At 39.5% G+C, this 22,661-nt stretch overlaps 1 protein-coding gene across 2 annotated transcripts in view; it reads right to left on the bottom strand.

Annotated features, from left to right (window-relative positions):
* The window catches only part of LOC104612607 (myosin-3), a 94,556-nt gene that overhangs the window by 62,001 nt on the left and 9,894 nt on the right, over positions 1-22,661 (bottom strand). For both annotated transcript variants that reach the window (XM_010280083.3, XM_019200313.2), the window contains exons 15-17: positions 22,410-22,487; positions 22,150-22,308; positions 21,442-21,645 (exon numbers count right to left, since the gene is read on the bottom strand). In XM_010280083.3, the coding sequence (XP_010278385.1) occupies positions 21,442-21,645; positions 22,150-22,308; positions 22,410-22,487 (441 nt within the window). The remainder of the gene's footprint in view (positions 1-21,441; positions 21,646-22,149; positions 22,309-22,409; positions 22,488-22,661) is intronic.

The following is a 22,661-nucleotide window of genomic DNA, read 5'->3' as shown; positions in this document are numbered from 1 at the left end:
TGCTCACCAATGCATAAGCTTGTGACAATGTGACACTCTCCTTGGATAGAATATTCTGCTTTGTGATATCATATTATGGGTTTAGTCCAGTTAAGAACTCAAACACCCTATTTCTTTCAACCAGTTTCCTGTAGGTCTCTGCATCATTAGTGGTGTCCCAGGTTATAGCTTCTATCAAGTCTATTTCTTGCCACAAAGACTTCAAGGTTGAGAAGTATACAGATAATGGTTTCTCCCCCTATCTCACATTCTTCACATCACTTCTCAACTTGTAGGCTCTAGCCACATTTAGTTTTTGGGAATAGGTTTCAGCAACACTATCCCAGATTTCCTTTGCTGAATTCATTCATAGATAGTGCTGGCTCATCTGTGGCTGCATTGAGTTCACAAGCCACCCAATAACAATGTAGTTCTCTTGGATCCACTTCTCATGAGATGGATCATCTTCTGGGGGAGCCTTCTTGCTCCCGGAGATAAACCCCTACTTTCCTCTACTACATATATAAATCTTTACTGATTGTGACCATGCTAGATAATTAGTTCCATCTAGCTTGACTGTGGTCACAGTCAATAAAGAGTCAACAGGAGCTCCCGGAACCAGTCCGAATTCAGCCACATTCTTGTTTTCAATCTCTAATGAGTCCATCCTCTTAACCACTTCAAATAAGATTTCAGCAAACTTCAACCAAAACAACACCGGATGAGGATGAACAAGGGCTGTATTAAACCAGCCTCAAGTAGCAATACACAAAGCTGAGTCACACCTAAGCTGAGAGAGCCCAAAAAACAGAGGCAGCACCTTGTTGACAGCATGAGACACCAACAATCTTGGTTCGGCCTTCAAGAATAAATCAGAAAACTACCAAACACAGTGCACCCAGTCCAAGCTCCCTTTCTTAAACAAAAAAATTAGGTACTTTCCAAACAGTACCCCACAAGGGAAGAGAACAGTCCCTACTGTCGAAGAGACCTTTTTACAAACACAGAGTGGGCAGTATAGAAGACCACACTGTCAAAGATGAAAACAGCCCCAAAGAACAGTCTATACAGGGGCCCAAAAACAATCCAAAAAGGACAATAAACAGCAGTACTGATTTCAGAGGTATTTTGGTTACTTGACAGTCCAGAAAAGAAATGAAAACAACCCAAAAATCTCTGGATTAAACCTGATCAGAGGATAGCTGAATATCTGTACTGTTTCCAAAGGAACTTCGGAGATTAACAGTGCAGAACAAGAAAAAATAACCCAAAAGTCTGAGCACAACTTACAATATTTAAGCTTCAAATCAAGAACCGAGCTGTTTCCCCTTTTTTTCTCTGATTCTTCCTGGCCACCGAATCACTTCTCCAAGAAATTTGAGTCTTGGGCAACTTCCAATGACCTCCAAGAACCAGGCAACACGAGCTGAAGCTTCCAGCCCTAGAATACTGAAGTTCAGGCCTGCTCTGATACCATGAAGAAAACAGACCTTGAGAGTTCGGCAATGAGGGTGTAGAGAATGAGAGTTTCGAACATTACTCTCTCTCTAACACCCTAACACCATTTTATTAAGATAAACTTTGAATAATTACAAGGAGGCCCTTAGTTGGGCAAGAATTTACACAGAACATAACATAGAAAGGATGGGCCCAGAGTAAAGCTCATTACAGACAAGAACATAAACAGTAAGAAAGAATAAAAGAATAAACAGCCTATGGGCCATTCGGCCCATCTTCTCTACAATAACCTCTAATAACTTCAAATAACAATCAATAAAGACAGAAACAATACTGTGTTGTGAATCAACCTCTATGCAGCCGTACCTATTAACTACATCACACTTGGAACCCAGGAGAAACAGAGAAAACTCAGTAGCACCTTGTAGACTTCACAAAACACCAAGCAACTTGAATCGATCTTCAAGATAAAGAACAAGAAGTCTTGAAAAAAGTTAATTAGGGTTTCAGGCAATACACTTGAAACTGTCAAGAGGACGACAAAGACAGTCTCCTCTCCAGAAACCACTAACAACTGGGCTGAAAAAAGTTCCTTTAACTATTCATCCGATTCAGTTCTCCATACACACGATGTATGGGAAAAAAGAGGAGAAAAGAGAAGAAGAGCAGCCCGCTCTGATACCAAGAAGAAAAACAGCCTTTTGAAATGAAAGGACTGTTCAAAAAGTTGCAGAAAATTGATTGAGAATAGCAGAGATCAGGTTTCAAGAAGAGAGAAAAGAAGGTGACGGCAATAAGGGTTCAGAGAGAGATTTCGAACATAATCTCCTCTTACACCCCTAATCCTATTTCATTAACTTAATTTTAGTAATTTACGGAGAGGCCCTTAGTTGGGCAGATAATTAAAAAAATAAATAAATAAGAGAAAAGGCCCAAGTTGAGAACCATTACAGCAAAGAACATAAAGAAATAAAATAAGACAAACGGTCTATGGGCTATTTGGCCCATCTTCTCTACAATCACGAATGAAGTGGCAATCCACCTCAATATGTTTAGTGCGCTCATGAAATACCGAGTTAGATGCAATCTTGATCGCATTGATGTTGTCAGCAAACAAGGGGATGGCAGATGAGTGATTAATGTCCAAGTCATGAAGTAGAGCTTTGAGCCAGACTATTTCACTACATGCTAAGGGCATTACTCTATACACTGCTTTTGTAGATAACTTGGAAACGGTTTGTTGTTTCTTGCATTTCCAATAAACAAAAGAATCACCAAGAAAAATACACCAGCCAGTAGTGCAACGATGAGTGTCAAGACAACCTGCCCAATCTGCATCTGCATAAGCTCGAAGCTGGGTGGAGGATGAAGATGAGAAAAACAAGCCATGAGATAGAGTGCCCTTGACATAACAAATGATTCGGAAAACCGTAGAGAAGTGGGGCTGACATGGAGCATATACAAACTGGCTCACAAGCTGGACCGCATAGGAAATGTCCGGTCTAGTCATAGTTAGGTAGATAAGATTACCTACAAGCTGCCAATATAAAGTAGCATCAGGGAGAAGCTCACCCTCATCCTTGCTTAGCTTACGCTTAAGCTCCAGAGGTGTATCCACTTGTTTAGAATCAGTCAAGCGAGCAAGTGTCACCAAATCAGAGGCATATTTCTGTTGGTTAACAAAATAACCTTAAGGACATCGCTGAATTTCAAGCCCAAGAAAATATGCGACAAGTCCAAGATCCTTCATTTTGAAGGAGTTGCTGAGAAGGAGCTTCAAAGTGTTAATGCCATCCACATCAACTCTATAGAGAAGATGGGCCGAATGGCCCATAGGTTGTTTATTCTTTCTTGTTTTTTATGTTTCTTTTCTGTAATGGGCCTTATTCTGGGCCCATCCTATCAATATTAAGTTCTTTGTAAATTCTTGCTCAACTAAGGGCCTCCTTGTAATTATTCAAATATATCTAAATAAAATAGTGTTAGGGTGCTGAGAGAGGGTAAGTTCGAAACTCTCTTCTCAGACCCTCATTGCCGAACTCTCAGCTCTCCTCTCTTCAGTTTTCTTCATGGTATCAAAGCATACCTGAACTTCAATATCCTAGGGCTGGAAGCTTAACTCGTGTTGCCTGATTCTTGGAGGTTATTGGAAGTGCCCAAGACTCGAATCTCTTGGAGAAGTGGTTCGGTGGCCAGGAAGAATCAGAGAAAAGAAAAAAGGGGAAGGGGAACAGCTCGGTTCTGGTTTGAAGCTCGAAACTGTAAGTTGTGCTCAGATTTCTGGGTTCAGTTTTCTTCTGGTTGTTCTGTATTGCTTTCGAATGTGTTTGGACTGTTGAAGTGTCCGAAAACTCTGGTTGTTCTGTACTACCTTCGGCTGCCATTGAATCTGGTTTAACCTAGAAATTTCTGGGCTGTTTTTCACTCCTTCTTGGACTGTTAAAACTGACGAAACATCCTTGTAACAAGGTTGTGGATTGTTACTTATACTTGGCTGTTTTTGGGGGGCTGTACGAACTGTTCTTGAGGCCTGTTTTTTCTTTTTGACAGTGGGGTTGTCTCTATTGCCCACACTGTGTTTGTAAAAAGGGCTATTTCAGCAATGCCAAGTGGTATTTACCTTGAAGTCCAGATTTGCAAAGGCACTTCAGCTGAGTGCCTAGAAGTTTCTGTTTACTTCTTGAAGGCTGAACTCAGTGTGTTGCCTTCTTGTGGTCGGCTGAACTCAGTGTGTTGCCTTCTTGTCCTTATTCAGTATACTTGTAGAAGTCATCTGAAATCATATTTGGAGTGTTTACATGATGTACTCCTCAGAGTTTGAAAACAAAAGTAGTGCTGAATATGGACTGGTTCAGGAGACTCCAAGTGATTCCTTATTGACTATGACCACAGTTAAACTAGATGGAACTAATTATTTGGCATGGTCACAATCAGTAAATATTCATGTATGTAGTAGAGGAAAGTGGGGGTTCATTTCCGGGAGTAAGAAGGCTCCCCCAGAAGATGATCCATCCTATGAGAAGTGAATGCAAGAAAATTACACTGTCATTGGGTGGCTTGTGAACTCAATGCAGCCACAAATCAGTCAACACTACCTATGGATAAATTCAGCAAAAGAAATTTGGGACAGTGTTGCAGAAACCTATTCCCAAAAACTCAATGTGGCCCGGGCATATAAATTGAGAAGTGATGTAAAGAATTTAAGGCAAGGGGAGAAACCTCTTGTTGTATATTTCTCAACCCTGAAGTCCCTATGGCAAGAGATTGACCTAATAGAAGTTGTAACTTGGGACACCACCAATGATGCAGAGACCTACAGAAAATTGATTGAAAGGAACAGGGTATTTGAGTTCTTAACTGGACTAAACCCAGAATATGATATCACAAAACAAAATATTCTTTCTAAGGAGTGTGTCTCTTTGTCACAAGCTTATGCATTGGTGAGTAGTGAAGAGAGCAGAAGGGTTGTTCAGGTTCAAGGGGCTGATATTAATGATCACTTTGCCAATATGGGGATTAAACCTAAAGGGAATGTTGGAACTTCTGGTGGCACAGGAAAAAAAGAAGTTATATGTGAGTACTACAAGAAGCCGAAACACACCAAAGACAAGTGCTGGAAATTACATCCTAATCTTGTTCCCATTCGGTTTCAGAAAAAACATGATAGTAAAAGATCAAGAAGTGCAAATGTAGCTACCGGGCCAGATAGTGAAGAGATGTCTGCTTCTGCACAGTTGGCAGCCATGAGAGCAGAATATGAAAAGTTTGGGAAGATGATCAGTCAGCTGAGTGATGTGACCTCTCCTTCCAACCCTTCAAGAAATTCTACTGCTTCAGCATTTGCTCATTTAAGTATAAGGGCTTCTGCCAATCATGCTACCACTTCAGGTAATCTCAAAATCCCTTGGATTATTGACTCAGGTGCTTCTGACCATATGACCAATCTGTCTACCTTGTTTGTTTCATATGACTTACTTCCTGTACGTGATAAAATCACTTTAGCTGATGGTTCACTTGCCCCTATCTCTGGTAAGGGAACCATCAAGGCTACGGATTCCTTGTTCCTACCTTCTGCCCTCCATGTACCTAAACTAAATACAAATCTGTTGTCTGTGAGTAGTTTAACCAAGTCATTAAACTGTTGTGTAACCTTTTTTCCTTCCTACTGTGTTTTTCAGGATCTGGAGTCTCAGAAGGTGATTGAGAGTGGCCATGAGGCGAACGGAATATACCTGTTTGATACTCCGGGACAATGCACTGATCATCTTGGGAATGTTGCTCTCGGATCTGTCTCTTCAGAGTCTGTTAGTTGGATTATGTTGTGTCATTGTCGTTTTGGTCATCTGTCTTTTTCTGCCTTGAGTCATCTATTCCCTGAACTGTTTAAGGGAATTAGTTTGTCCAGTTTTCATTGTGAGTCTTGTGAATTGTCAAAGCATTGTAGAAACAGTTATCCTTTGAGCAATAAAAGATCTTCTGATCCTTTTAATATTGGGCATTCTGATGTGTGGGGACCTTACCACTTACCCTCCATGGGTGGCTACAAATATTTTATCCTGTTTATTGATGATTTTTCTCGGTTCACTTGGATATTCCTGATGAAATCCCGTGATGAAGTTCCAAGACTTGTAAAACAATTCCATGAATTTGTTCTAACCAAATTTGATACCAGGATTAAAATCTTCAAATCGGACAATGCAAAAGAATACTTTGAGAAAAACCTATCCTGCTATCTTTTTGTCATTGGGGTTATTCACCAAAGCTCATGTGCTAGGACCCCAGAACAAAATGGGGTTGTTGAGAGGAAAAATAGGCATATTGTTGAAGTTGCAAGAAGTATCTTATTTGCCTCACATGTTCCTACCAGGTTTTGGGGTGATGCTGTTCTTACTGCTACCTACCTTATAAACCATATGACATCCAGGGTTTTGGGGTTTAAGTCTCCCTTCACTCTTCTTCATCCGGACAAGGACCTTTTTCCTGTTCCTATTCGTGTCTTTGGTTGCACCTGTTATGTTCATGTTCCAAGTGTCCAAAGGCATAAATTTGAACCCAAAGCTCAAAAGTGTATCTTCCTTGGTTATTCCCCCACACAGAAGGGTTATTGTTGTTTTGATCCAAAGTCTGGCAATCGGTATGTCTCAATGGATGTCACCTTTGATGAGCTTTCCCCCTTTTATGGTTCCTCTCCAGAAGGACATTGTCCACAAGGGGAAGATTTGTCACAGGTGTTTGCCCTTCCTCTTCCTGTTCCAGTTGAGTCATTTGACAAGTATGCTTCTCCTTCAAATGAATCAAAGGCGGAAAAGTCGTTCCATTCTCCCTGTCCCAGTGTTCTTTCTCCTTTACCTCCTCGTCCTATCCTCAATCCCAAGGTGTATCAAAGGCAAAGATCCAGAAATGTGCAGGTTGTTTCTCCTACAACACATGAGCCTCATACACTTCCAGTCACAGAAGAGACAACAGGTATTGTTTCAGCACCTTTGGATTCATCCTTCCCTGACCTTGATATTCCCATTGCTGTTAGGAAAGGAAAACAGAACTGCACACTGCATTTCCAAGCACCTTTCTTACAGTTTGCTTTCACCTTCATACTTTGCCTATCTCTCTTCTGTTGCTTCTCACCCTATTCCCAGTTCTGTGTCAGAAGCTCTTAAGATTCCAGAATGGAGGGATGCTATGAGATCTGAAATCGATGCCCTACACAAGAATGACACATGAGAAGTGGTGGATTTGCCTGAAGGGAAGGATCCAGTTGATTGCAAGTGGGTCTTTACTATCAAATACCAAGCTGATGGCACCATTGAAAGGTACAAGGCCAGGCTGGTTGCAAAAGGCTATACACAGACATATGGGATTGATTATTTAGAGACCTTTGCACCTGTTGCCAAGATGACATCTGTGAGGGTTCTTCTATCTTTAGCTGCCCACTTTGACTGGCCCCTTTACCAATTGGATGTGAAGAATGCATTTCTGAATGGTGAATTACATGAGGAGGTTTACATGTCTCTTCCTCCAGGGATGTATGGAACTGATATGAAAGGGAAGGTATGCAGGCTGAAAAAATCTCTTTATGGACTAAAACAGTCCCCTAGTGCATGGTTTGATTGATTTAGAACAACACTTAACTTTGGTTATGTGCAGACACAGTCCGATCATACTCTTTTTGTGAAGAGGAGTGGACCTCTAGCAGTATACCTCATTGTGTATGTAGATGATATTGTAGTGACTGGTAATGATGTTTCAGGAATTCATGATCTAAAATCTTTTCTCCATACAGAGTTTGAGATTAATGATTTGGGGGAATTGAGATACTTTCTTGGCATAGAAGTGGCTCGATCCAAGGATGGGATTCTTATCTCCCAAAGGAAGTATGTTCTTGACTTGCTCTCTAAACTGGAAAGATGGGTGCTAGACCAGTTGCTTCTCCTATTGATATGAGTCATAAACTCTCAGCCTCAGAAGGGACATAGTTAGAAGACAAAGGAATCTTTCAGAGACTCCTTGGGAAACTTTTGTACCTATGCATGACTTGGCCAGATATTGCATATGCAGTCAGTTGCATTAGCCAATTCATGCATGCTCCCCGAGACACTCATTTGGCAGCTGCAGAGAGAATCCTATGTTATTTGAAGGGCTCCCCCGGAAAGGGTATTCTGTTTGCCAAGCATGGTCATATGAAACTTGAAGCCTACACCGATGCTGACTGGGCCGGGAACATTGATGACAGAAGATCTACTTCTGGGTATTGCAGCTTGGTAGCTAGTAATGTTGTTTCTTGGAGAAGCAAGAAACAATCGGTTGTTGCTCGGTCTTCTGCTGAAGCAGAATACAGGGCCATGGCACATGGAGTTTCTGAATTATTATGGCTCAAATCTTGGATGGAAGAACTTGGAGTTGAATATGACAAGCCAATGATGTTGTACTGTGATAATCAGGCTGTCATCAACATTGCTCACAACCCAGTGCAACATGATAGAACCAAGCATATTGAAGTTGATCGACACTTCATTAGGCAAAGGGTCTCTTCGGGGGAAGTGTGTCTTCCTTTCATCACATCTAAAGGACAGTTGGCAGATTTTCTCACCAAAGGCATTCCCAAGGCAAAACTTCAGCATGATACCAGCAAGCTTGGCATGATTGACATCTATGCTCAGCTTGAGGGGGAGTGCAGAGAAGATGGGCCGAATGGCCCATAGGTTGTTTATTCTTTCTTGTTTTTTATGTTTCTTTTCTGTAATGGGCCTTATTCTCGGCCCATCCTGTCAATATTAAGTTCTTTGTAAATTCTTGCCCAACTAAGGGCCTCCTTGTAATTATTCAAATATATCTAAATAAAATAGTGTTAGGGTGCAGAGAGAGGGTAAGTTCGAAACTCTCTTCTCAGACCCTCATTGCCGAACTCTCAGCTCTCCTCTCTTCAGTTTTCTTCAAACTCCAGTGATGAGTATACCATCAACATATACCAAGAAAAGAGTCAACCCCTGTGCTCGCTTGAAAGTGACAAGAGAGTAATCTGAAGCACTTTGCTGAAAGCCAACCTCCAACACCACAGTACGGAAGTGGTCAAACCAAGCTCATGGAACTTGTTTAAGACCATATAAAGATTTCTTCAGTTTACACACCATAAGAGGATCATCACAGTAACTGAGAGGTGGTTTCATGTAAACTATTTCTTGTAAATGCCCAAGGAGAAAGGCATTTTTGACATCCATCCGATAAACTGTCGATTGTCTAATAGCAGTAATGGCTAAGGGTAAATGGACTGTTGTCATTTTGGCCACTGGAGCAAAAGTCTCATCATAGTCAATTCCATATTCTTGCTTGTAGCCTTGAGCAACCAACCGGGCCTTATATCTGTCTAGAGTACCATCTGATTTAAGTTTCACTATGTAAACCCATTAATTACCAATGATGGAGGCATTTGGGGGCGGAGTGACAAGCTCCCAAGTGTCATTCTCCAATAAAGCCTAAACCTCTGAGTCCATAGCATCTTTCCAATGCTTAACTGCTATAGCCTAGTTGTAAGACTTAGGAATATCTATGGATGACGGAATAGCTGAGAAGGAGCTATGGCTAGAATATAAGCCATAACAGCCAAGTGGACGAGAAGCACGAGATGACTGATGCAAAGAAATGGATGAAAGCAAATTAACAAGATGGGAAGAGGAACTTACAGTAGTGATAGATGGAGATGAATGACCACTCACTAGTGCTAAAGGTGGAGGAGGCATAGGCAATAGGTGAGTTGGATGCTTCCTGAAATAAACTTGAAGTGGCCGAGATGTGGGAGGAGGATCACTTGTAGAGCCAAAATGTTGTAGAATAGAAAAGGATGGTCCAGGTGATTTACTAATATGTTCATAGAATGAAAGGTTCTCAAGTAAAATGACATTATGAGAAGTGCGCGATCTTTAGACTTTGGGATCATAACAGAGAAATCCCTTGTGTTCTAAATTGTATCCCATGAATGCGCAAATAGCAGATTGAGTTGTTAGCTTAGTGCGTTCATGAGGAGGGAAATGGACAAAACAAACACAATCAAAGACGTGAAGCATGGATAAATTAGGTGGACGATGAAGCAAGGATTGATGGGGGGAAGAATTTTCAAGGATAGCAGTAGGAAGAATGTTGATGAGATGAACTGCAATGCAGGTTGCCTCCACCCAGAAGGTAATGGGAACATGGGAGTCTTGTAACAAGGATCTCACCATACTAGCAATGTGACGATTCTTGTGCTCAAATACCCCCATTATATTAAGGTGTACCTGGGCATGATCTCTGGGACTAAATGCCATGTTTTAGGTAGGTTTGAAACTCATCATTCTCACCATCAAAGTACTCTCCCTCTGAATCTAACCTCAAAATGCTTATAGTTCTTTTAAATTGGGTCTAATCATAGCATGAAAGTTCTTAAAAATGGGAAAGACCTCTGATTTCTTCTGAAGGAAGTAAACCCATGTGTATCGAGTACAATCATCAATAAACAATACAAAATATTTACAACCCAAACATGAAATAACTAAAGACAACCACACATCACTATGAATAAGGTAAAAAGGTATAGAAGCATGTTCAGTAGAAGATGGAAAAGGCAAAACATGACTTTTACTATAGCAACAAATTAAACAAGATTTATCAACATTCTTAAAAGAAGTAACAATCATAGGCAAACAACCAGAAGAAAATAAATTATCCAAGTTCTTAGCATGAGTGTGATCCAAATATCTATGCTATAAGTGCCAGACATTATTACAAGAGGTAGGAGGAAAACTAGAAGTAGTGGATAACAAACAAGAGTTTGGTGAAGCTTCCTTATTCTCAAATTCCAGAGCAAACAATCTTCCAAGCCTATGCCCCTTCCCCTTCAGTTTCCCAGTGTGTTGGTCTTGGATAAAACAACCATCACGAGTAAACAAAACATTATTACCATCATCAACAAGTTGTCCAACAGAAATAAGGCTAGTAGTCAACTTAGGCACAAAAAGAGGTTTTGGGGAGATGTAAGGGTGTAAACTTAGAAATGGATAGAAATAAATCATCACATCCACATATAGGAAGAGAATCACAATTACCAGTAATAATGTGGTTGACAGAGGTGTAAGGTTTAGAAGACTGACCAAAGGAGGCCCTAGTCATATGGTTTGAGGCCCCGGAATCAATGATCCACATTGTGAAGGACAAGAACACAAATAAACAGACTTACTAGCCAGTCCAATAGTAGAAAAAGTAGAGGAAATAGCCGAGGACACGAGTTCACGAATCTTATCTTCAGTTGATGAGGAGGATGTAGTATCAGTTGGAGTCAGTTCAACTGAGACTTGATAAGCCTTATGTTGTCCTTTCTTGGGGGCCTAATTGGACATTCCACAATAATGTGTCCTTGCTATTTGCAATAGGTGCAAAAATTTTTCTTCATGCAATGGAATGCTACGTGTCCGTATTCCTTGCATTCATAACAATGCATCTTCAAGAAATCCTTCTTCCCCTTCTGTTTGGTAACTAAGACAGTATCTATTCCATGTTCCTTCTCCTGATCAAGTGCAGACTGAGTGAGGAGACGAGTTTCCTCTCTTAATAACTCACCAAGTATTATATCAAGATCGGGTATAAGCTCTTTGTTGATTATACTATAGCGTAGAATTTCATAATCAGATCTAAAATGCATCAAAAAATGCAGTCTTTCTCTTACTAAGATGTTTCTTCATAGTTTTCACACAACAGTCCTAGAGAGATCCCCAAAGTGAGCCAATTCATATTAGTCCAAAGGTTCACAAACCCAGCATAATATTCCTAAATCCACATCTCCACTTGAACATAAGAGAAAATATCAACTTCAATCTAATATTTGCCTAGACATATTCAATTGCCGATACACATTTTCAAGGTATTCAAACATGTCATGGGTAGATTTGAGTCCTCTCATCGGGATACTTACATCCATATTAACAATACCAAGAATCCACGAAACAACCTGTGCATTCTCAATTTTCCACTGTTTCAACCTGTTAAGATGTGCCAAATAGGGGTAGTTTAGTCTTCTTCTGTTTATTAAGTAACTTGCTTATGTGGCAATGTTATTAGAGTTACTCCGCCCGACACTTAAGTAAGGGCATTTCTGTCTTTGTAAACATTATTAGAATCTAATATAGATTAAGGGGGTCGACTGGATGGGTTAACCATCAGATTTTCGACTAACCCTTCTTCTTCTCTTCTTCTTCTTCTTCTTCGTCTGCTTCTTCTCCTCTTCCTGTTCGGACTACTGTAGCAGCAGTCGAAACATGGTATCAGAGCCATGCACTTGACCTACGTCAGTTGGTAAAGCACCTCAGCATTGTTCGTGACTCTTCACCTTCGTTTCTGGCCAGTCGATGGAGAGAACTGGTTCGCCCTAGGTCAGAAACATTACAGCTTGTCTCTCTGCTGCGCATAACCTTCTTCAACAAGGAAAGTGACTTCAGCAGTGAATGGCTGATTGATATTCTCAAAGGAAGGTTGGTTCTCTCTTCTTATAGTGTTACTCATATTTCTGGGTAGAAACCCTACAAGAAGCTGTTAGTATTGAGTAGAACCTAGAGAACTAGGTTCATTGTTGCCCTAGGAAGGGCTGTGTGTGCAGTAGCCGAATGGTGTAGGGCTGTTGTAAGTTGTTGAATGGTGTTAAGGCTGCTGTAAGTGGCCGAGTGGTGTAAGGTAGAATGCAGTGACCTTGCCGAACTCCTTGTGATTGTGTAATGCCCTCTTAAGTGTGTTAAACAAGTCTGAACTGGGAGCAGCAGATTTGGCTGTGTTGTGGTGCTTGAGTGGTTGTAAGAGGGCCTCTACTTGTGATTAGTGAATGGTAAACTGATGCTTATGTGGGACGTAAGTGTGTGAAGTCAGCAGTAGTGTGAATAAGAACAAGTGTGTGCTTCCACTGTGGCGTTTTGAGGCTGCAATAGGTGCTGAAATATCAAACTGTGAACAACATCAATCAGCTTGTAGCTGAGAAGTAAAGTTAGAGACAACTGTGAAAGAGTACAATGGCAGCAATAGGAGATGGCTACAATGATCAGAAACCTAGTGTAGTAATTTCCTCCGACTACCTAGGGGTACAAATGACCTCAATTAAGCTAAATGGGGAGAACTATGTTCCATGGGCTAAATCAGTGGAAGTTTTTCTCAAGGCAAAGAAGAAAGTAAAGCATGTAAAAGATGAGAAGCCACCGGTTGACTCTCCAGGGTTTGATGATTGGGAACAAGAAGATGCTCAAATCATGACTTGGCTGTGGAATAGTATGGAACCCAAAATCAGTGCCAACTTCATGTTCCTTGATATAGCTAAGGATATATGGGAGCATGCTAAGAAACTATATTCTGGACAAGATAACACAACAAGAGTATACCAGCTGTATTAGGAGTACTTTGATTTACAACAAGGAACCAAAACACTAGAAGAGTACTATGCCTGCATGAAGAATATAAGGAATGAACTCAATGTCTATCATCCCCTTACTCCAGATATTCAAGTTCAGCAACAGCAAAGGGAGCAGCTAGATGTTACAAGATTTTTAGTGGGGCTGGTCGGAATATGAACCAGTTAGAGCTCAAATATTGGGGGGCTCTACTCTTCCTACACTTGAGGAAGTATTCTCAAGACTTCGTAGAATTTCTTTGGGCCAAACAGAGAACCCCACACAGTATGATAGATCAGCACTTGTGACAGCTAGAGGTGGTGGACATAGTACAAGAGGGGGAGGTCATTCCAGAGGGGGCCGTGGCAATTCCATGATTGGTCGGGGTGGCCGTGACTCAGGGGGAGGCCGTGGCAAAGGAAAAAACAACTCTACAAGGAAGTGTACTCATTGTGGTAGGGATGGACACACAGTGAATTTTTGTTATGACCTACATGGCCCTCCCTCTAAATGGGCTAATCATGCTGTAGCAGGCGAGGTTGCTATTAGTGACAGTAAACTGGCAGACCGAACACCTCCCACATCTACATCTACTTCTGGGAGGGAGATGGTGAGTGTTCCGCGTGATGAATATGAACGGTTCCTTCAAACTACTTCACAGCATACCATTCTACTCTTCAACATACTCAAACGTGGGAACTTACTACTCTCCCACCTGGTAAGCATGTTGTGGGCTGTAAATGGGTGTTTACTGTGAAATACTTGCCAGATGGTAGTGTGGAGCGTCTGAAGGTCAGACTTGTTGCTAAAGGTTACTCACAGTTGTATGGTGTGGACTACATGGAGACATTCTCTCCGGTGGCTAAAAATGGTTCCGTTCGTGTCCTAATTTCCTTGGTAGTTATGTATGATTGGCCTCTCCTTCAACTTGACATAAAGAATGCCTTCCTCCATGGTGATCTAGTGGAGGAGGTATATATGGAGCAACCACATGGGTTTGTTGCTCAGGGGGAGGGTGGTAAGGTGTGCAAGCTGAAGAAAGCAATTTATGGGTTGAAGCAATCTCCACGTGCTTGGTTTGGGAAGTTCAGCGAAGTGATGAAGAGTTTTGGAATGAAGCAATGCTAGGTTGATCACTCAGTGTTCAGCTATGACTCAGAAGCTGGGAAGATTTTATTAGTGGTCTATGTGGATGATATTTTCATCACTGGTAGTGATAAATTGAGGATTGGCAAATTAAAGGTATTTCTGCAAAATCATTTTCAAACAAAGGACCTTGGAACATTAAAGTATTTCTTGGGAATAAAGGTTGTCAGGTCAAAACAAGGTGTGAATCTGTGCCAAAGGAAATATGTCCTTGATCTATTGGAAGAAACAGGACTGTTAGGTGCAAAACCGGCTGAGACCCCTATGGAACCAAATGTTAAGTTGAGCAGTGATACAGGAGAAGTATTTGAAGATCCTAGGAGGTATAGACGACTAGTGGGAAAGTTGAACTATCTGACTATCACAAGACCCGACATCTCCTTTGCAGTCAGTGTGGTGAGCCAATTCATGCAGAACCCTCGTATACCTCACTGGGATGCAGTCCTTAGAATTGTGAGGTATCTGAAAGGAGCTCCAGGCCATGGGCTATTGTATAAACCAGGAGGAAAACTTGAAGTAGTTGGGTATACAGATGCTGATTGGGCAGGCTCAATGAGTGATAGAAGATCTACTACAGGCTATTGCACATTTCTGGGAGGAAATCTTGTGACATGGAAGAGTAAAAAGCAGACGGTTGTAGCCAGAAGCAGTGCTGAAGCCGAATATAGGGCCATGGCTCACACTACCTGTGAATTAGTGTGGCTGAGGAATCTCCTACAAGAAATTGGGTTTCACATGGATAAACCTATGAAATTGTACTGTGACAACCAAGCTGCACTCCATATCTCATCCAATCCTATCTTTCATGAGAGAACAAAGCACATAGAGGTTGATTGCCACTTTGTGAGAGAGAAGGTTCTTGCCGGAGAGATAAATACAGAACATGTGGGCTCCAATAACCAGTGGGCAGATTTGTTTACAAAAGCTCTAAGCTCAGGGAAAGTGAACTATCTATGTAACAAGCTGGGATTATATGACATATATTCTCCAGCTTGAGGGGGAGTGTTAAGATGTGCCGAATAGGGGTAGTTTAGTCTTCTTCTGTTTATTAAGTAACTTGCTTATGTGGCAGTGTTATTAGAGTTACTCTGCCCCACACTTAAGTAAGGGCATTTCTGTCTTTGTAAACATTATTAGAATCTAATATAGATTAAGGGGGTCGACTGGATGGGTTAACCATCAGATTTTCAACTGACCCTTCTTCTTCTCTTCTTCTTCTTCTTCTTCTTCTTCTTCTTCTTCTTCTTCCTGTTCGGACTACTGTAGCAGCAGTCGAAACACAGTCCTTTGATATCATCGGCATCAGGTATGGATGTGAAACCATCAATATAACCCCACATACCCTTCCCTTCAACAAAATATTGAAGGTGAAACTTCCAGAGAGCATAGTTGGTTCCATCGAACTTAATAGGAATAATTTCATTCTTTTCCAGACCCATGTCGAGTAAGAACACAAAGAAAAAACAGTCAAAGCAAGCAATATAAGAAGAAAACCAATTCAAGAGAGTCAAAAACTAAGAGAAGAAACCTCTTACAATCAGAAAAGAGTGTCCAAGATTCAGCAATAGTTGAAATCTAAGAACACAGTCCAAAAAAGGAAAGACTCGTTGTTGCTGCCCAGAAGAGATGTATAGATCTCTCTCAATACTTCTCTGATACCGATGAAACTTTCAAAGGATGAAGAAGAAGACCAGGTGACACTTCCTTTCAATTTTCACTACAAATAGATGTCTTCAGAGAGAGATCCAATAAAATCTCTCTTGCTGGATGCACAAAACACAGAAAACTGGTTCCTAGAATGATCAAAACAGTCCAGAACCAATTGACGATGAGGATAGTTCTTAAACAGATTGAAAAAGAAATAATGGATCAGAGAACAGCCTGCTCTAATACCATATTAGTTCGTGAGAAAGTGAAGAGACAAGAGGAAAGCCAATAGTCCAAATCTGTTAAGGTTGATCAATCTGATCGAACCAACCCAAAAGGATAGTATTTATATTAAAGAAATATGAATGGACAAGTTTGTCCTTACAAAATTATTAAAGAAGTTGTACGCTAATGTACATGCCTACTAAAATACAAGAAAGAAAGATAAAATTACATAACTACCTTCCATCTTCTCTACAAAGATTACCTGAATCCAAGAGTTCAGATTATGGTCGACACTCAACATCAAGAGTCATCCTCTTACTATGCCTAATAAAAAACTACTACCAAGACCAAGGCTGATTCTAGGGATGCAAACGGATCGGATCGGATTCGAATCAGGGTATATCCGAATCCGATCCAACACTATTAATTGTAGATCCAATCAGATCTCATAAACATGGATTTGAATTCGAACCCAATGAGGCAATCAGATATTCGGATCTGATCCAATCTGATTTGATTTGATTTTAAAAAATAAATTATTAAAAGAAAAAAATAAGATGTAACAATTTAAATACAGAAAAACAAAAAAATACAAGTATCTTTTCAACTATAAAAAAATAAAGAATATAACAAATTTACAAAAATGCAATATAAATAATATATTTATAAATAAATAACATATATAATATATGTTATATATATTTATATAAATAAATAAATAACATATATATCAGATTGGATCTCAGATTGGATAGGGGTGATATGAATTTTATCCGATTTTTTATCGGATCCTATTATCCAATCTAAAGATCCGATATGGGGCTATCCGAATCCGAGAATATAGGATCAGACTTCGATATGATCCGATCCATTTGCACCCCTAGCTGATACATAGGAGGAGGAGGAGGGAAAGGAAATTGAAAATAGGAGAAGAAGTAGATGGATAGGTAGAGACAGGGGTAGGAATATGGAAGCAAAAAGGCGTTTAATCTTCATTGACACTTTCCCCCTAAAGAGAAGGACGGGATGACTAGAAGAAAGGCAATGACTCAAGGAAGGTAACAACCCTTAGATACATATCTCCTTCCAGAAAGAGGATCAAAGCATTTATATCCCTTCTAAATAAGATAATAACCAAGGAAGACACACTTAATGGACTTAGGATCAAACTTATGTCTAGAAGAACTCAGATCATGAACAAAGCAAGTACAACTAAAGACCTTGAGGAGTAAATTAAACACTGGATCATCAGAGAAAGGGAGCTTGTGAGGAAACTGAAGACTTGGTGTTCTTGATGGAAACCGGTTGATAAGATAAACAATAGTCTCAACAGCATAACCCTAGAAACGAGTGGGAGCATGCATCTAGAACAATAGTCCCCAAGCCATGGATGTTTTTCAAAGTACTCCTTTGCGTTGTCAGATCTTATGATTTTAACTCTTTTCTCAAACTATGTCTCCATCATATTCAAAAAATTCTAAACAATTGTAAGTACCTCATCCAGACTCTTCATCAAATACAACCATTTATATCAAAAATAGTCATCAATGAAAAGAAGGAAATATTTGTATCGAAAATAGTACATGGACCCCAGACATTAGTATGTATCAAAGAAAAGGCAACATTACTTTTTCTATTACTCGCAAAATATGTTGTTCTACATTGCTTTGACAAATGACAGGCTACACACTGAAAATTTAAGTTTGACACAATTTTTTTCATAGGTAAAAGTTCATTAAGAATTCATTATCAGCAAAAAGATAAATGCCTGTTACAAGCATTCCAAAGGGGAGGTGCAAAGTGTAGCCTCACTCCTTAAAAGAAAAAAACAGCACAAAAATTACAATTGGGCCCAATACAACTGATTCCTAGTTACTCCTTGCTGGCTAGATAGTCAGCAAATGCACTATCCTCCCTTCCCAGTTCCCACCCCTTGTATAGTCAAATTCATATGTTGTGTTACCCATTTGAATTCGTCATTTCATTTCTAAAGTTTGACACAGAAGTAAACAACTTCGGAAATAAAAGTTTCATGGAAGCAAAATACATATAGCCAAGACAACAACACCATAATTCTAAAAGGCTCAAATTTTCATTAGGATAGGACTCAGTCTGACACAGAAACCCTTGTTCAGATGTGTGATCAAAAAGATGGAGTCCATTAGCCTCATGTCCACTTCCAATCATCCTCCCTGTGCTCAAGTCCTGAAAGACACAATAAGTAGGAAAGAAGGTCACATAAAAATTATGAGATTTTATAAAGGAACTAACAGATAATAGATTTTTATGTAACTGAGGCACATGGAGGATAGAACCCAAGGTGAGGTTGTTGGTAAGCTTGACTTCACCTAGACCGGAAATTGGAGCCTGAGATCCATCAGCTATTGTAATTTTACCCTTCCCTGGAGCTAACTTATACAAAGTGAAGAAAGAAGACATACCGATCATGAAGTTACTAGCCCCAAAATCTACAATCCAGGAGTTGTTAGAGGAGGAACAAGCAAGTGCAATACCTATCTTAGCAAAGGCACTAGAATGATTTCCAAAACTAGTAGATATAGACGTTCAACTCTTTTCCAAGTGTAGCAAGAGAATCCGAAGTTTATCCATCACATCAAAGGAGTCTAAGGCAGAAGATGAAGCAGAAACATACTGAACATTACTGCCAACAACGGCCAAATGGGCATTACATTTCCTCCTCTTGAACTTCTCTGGTTTCAAATGGGGATTTAGTTTCCAACATTTGTCCTTAGATATTGATGTGGACAAAAAAAAAAAACAAACAAACAGAAAAGTACGGACAAGCCCATTGCAGATTTCTGAATTCCACTGCAAACCTATAAAAATTCAAAATGTCAAATACCCCCACTCTATACACCAATGCCTGCCCATGAATTGGCATCAACTCCGAGCTGGCACCTACCCCAACTGTACTTTGGGCCTAAGAATTCTGACCCTTGGCTGAACCGTCATTCTCCCAAAAACAAATTACATGTAGAACTTCAAGTATGCAGCAATAAGCACAAGAAATACCAAGCTGAAAACACAAAACTAATTGGATTTTTAAGGATATCAGACCTGAACCGTAAGTAAAACAACTCCTGTAACAGTTCCACTATAGTAAAAATAGCAGCAAGCTGACCTCCCATGCAAACACGCAACGATAGAGGGATTGGAAGGTGCCAAAATGGGACAACTCCTCAAAACCCAATCTTCCAATACTTGAAAACCCTAGCTAGGGCCGAGTTACAGCTCAAACCAAGAGAGAAAGAACCAAAAAAGACCCCTACAGAAACAGCCTCCTTCTCTTTTATAAGACCCAATGGCTTGTTGGAGAAGCCAAATAAAATATTTACACATAAGCCCCTAGAATGTTTCCCTCTCACAAGCAACTCCTTAAGAACAAAACTAACTTCAATGAACCCCCCAAAAGATAATATTTTGTTACAAAAAGACCCAGACCAAAACCTAACAGATGTGCACCCCCAACTGCTCCTGACCAAAATTTGAATTATAAAATGACGAAAATACCCCTGGTCCCAAACTGTCAACAAAGCTACCTAAAAACAACAATTTGAGGTCCTACTACAAAAACATGCAAAACAAAATACATTCATTTTTTTCTTTTTTTTTTTCTTTTTTTTTCTTTTTCTTCTTTTTTTTGGGCTCATCATTCCCGTCAGGTTAAAAAGAGCTCAACCCCATGTGAGCAGCAATTTTAGCAGCCTTGCACATGTCTTCATCTAGCTTCATAAACTCTTCTTCACTAATCCAAGAGTTCTCAATTGTTGGTTTCCCTTTCAACTTGACCAAGAACATAAAATAGGCCCCATTTCGAGTGTTGGTAACTCGAACATCTTCTACACACTCTACTTGTTCAAACTCATTAGAATTGCTAGCCCTTTGTCCTTGTCCTTGCTCAACCTTGGTTGCTGGTAGACCTGTTCATGGATCGGGCTTCGAGCCCAACTTTACATTGTCTCGGTCTCAGGCTTCGGGTCGGGCCCATTAGAATTTTTTCAAAATCCAAGCCCGAGCTCAATTTCATATGCATTGTCACCAATAGTTCAACTTTACACAAATCCTTCTAATACATCTCATCTTGGCTTTATAGCGCTTTTATCTTGTATGTTTCATCAAGACACCATCTAGTTCAACTAGGATGGAGCCTGTTTGCCATCTTCTTCAGACATTTAGCCTTCTTGGTGTGTAGGGATGATCATAAAAAACTGAAAATTTGAACCGAACTGACGAGACAAAACCAGCCAGTTCAGTTTTCATTCAGTATTTTCAAAAAACCGAAGGTACCGGTTTGGTTTTGGTTAACAAATATAAAAAAAATTGCGGTTAATCGAACTGACCAGTATATATATATATATTATAAATTAATATATATATATGCATTATTTATATATATATATATATTATTTATTATTTATAACATGATATTTTATATGTATTTCTATTATTTTTATTATATATTTATAATTTAAATTATAAATATCAAAGAACAAAAAAACCAACAAGCCGAACTGGTGATCAACTGAACCGATCAACCAAGTGACCGATTAACTTCGGTTCAATTTTAGTTACTGATTTTCCAAAAACTAGTAGTACCAATTCAGTTTGGAAATTAGGCCCATGGTTCGGTTAACCGAACTGTGAGCACCTTTATTGGTGCTCATCCATCAAGGGATGCCACGTAAAAAGTCTTAATTATGCATCACTTGTTATAAAAATGATATCAATAATGGGTGCCAAGAGAAGTTAACTCCAAAAGAGGAAACTTCACTAGGAATCTAGGATTGACACTTCAACAAGAACTTAAATTTTCTCCCAGATATGCTCTAAATATCTAATATAAATGCACTTTTCTGCAAGAAATATCTAATATATCCAAAAATGGAATATGCATTTCCCTAACTACATCAGCAAGTACCATTCGTTCTACTCTTTATATCTTCACAAAGGTAGTTTTCATATAGGAAATGGCTTCCAATTTGGCATAATTGTTAAAAGTAATCAAATTAATATTTATTAGTGCTGCAAAAATTAGGTCTAATTCAGTAAATAAGTAAATAGGAATCTTTACCTTAAACTTTGTTCCGACACTTCGCTTCTGGGAATCAAAAGAACCTAACCGCCGCAAAGAACCTTCTGGCTTGCGGGATTGATTAAGAATGTTAGAAGCAAATAACTGAGCTAGTTGGCAACTGCATGATAAGAGAAGTTGGATGGAATCAGAGTGCAATGGATCTCTGTTCTTCTCCAGGAAGCCACTTGTGTCATACAAAACCTGTTAAATCTCCTCATCTTAGTAGAGTAAAAAACAAACTAAGAACTAAGATATCAATGGTTTCAGAAGGTTCACAGACGTGTAAGGCTAAAGAAAATTGAATCTTAATTCTGAAAATATAGAGTCAAAAATCTAAAAAAAAAATGCCACTAGACTTGAAAATTTGCTCATACAATATGGATTTCCTTAATGATATAAGCTAACCTTGAAGAGATTGACCTAGACAGACAGCTTTTACTAATATGGAGTTTATCAGTTGGCAACCTAAACAAAGGTCATTGAATGATCTAGGAGCAAAAACCCATTGAATGATCTTTGAGTGATCATTCACTCAAAACTAAAACTCCATTGAATGATTTAGGAGCAAAAAACTAAAGCTTCATTATCTTCCCTTTTAATATCTTGTATTACCAAGCTAACTTGTTCAAATTTGATATCTACAGGGCTGAGCAACTATAGAGCCCAAAACAAGTTTGTGAACCTTTGAGCTGTTAGCATGATCACCTCTCCAGCATAATGACAAACACGGAAAGCCCCACCCCTTTCCCCTTTGAAGCAGGGGTTAGCATTCAAATGCTGCTTAAGCTTATTTGCAAAGGTCAAATCAGTCGCTTTGGGAAAAGTTGATTCTTCATCCAATAGTGATAGTAGCCCTAGTGGTCTCTGCACAACATATCATAGTGAAGATTATTAGCTTCTAATCTGAGAAATAATTCCGTGTAGAAAAATATCCAATTGAAGGAAGGCAGGTTTAGAAGATTTACCTTCTCAAAGAGATTCAGACATTCCTGGTTATCTTCAAAATCAACCTTTTTCCAATCAATACCATCTTGTGCATACTCCTGAAATAGATATCCAGCTTCATTATTTATCACATTATTATTGGAACAAGACCTAGAGTTGTACATGCAAGCATAACATTTGAAAGTGGAAAGAAATTCAGCAGAGTACACATGAATATATTATAACAAAGTTGGCACAATATCAGTGTATGCAAATTAGTGGGTTACAACGCT

Source organism: Nelumbo nucifera, chromosome 1 (assembly GCF_055504915.1).
Source record: "Nelumbo nucifera cultivar China Antique chromosome 1, China Antique-T2T, whole genome shotgun sequence".
NCBI lineage: Eukaryota > Viridiplantae > Streptophyta > Magnoliopsida > Proteales > Nelumbonaceae > Nelumbo > Nelumbo nucifera.
This window is presented reverse-complemented; position numbering and strand designations above follow the sequence as displayed.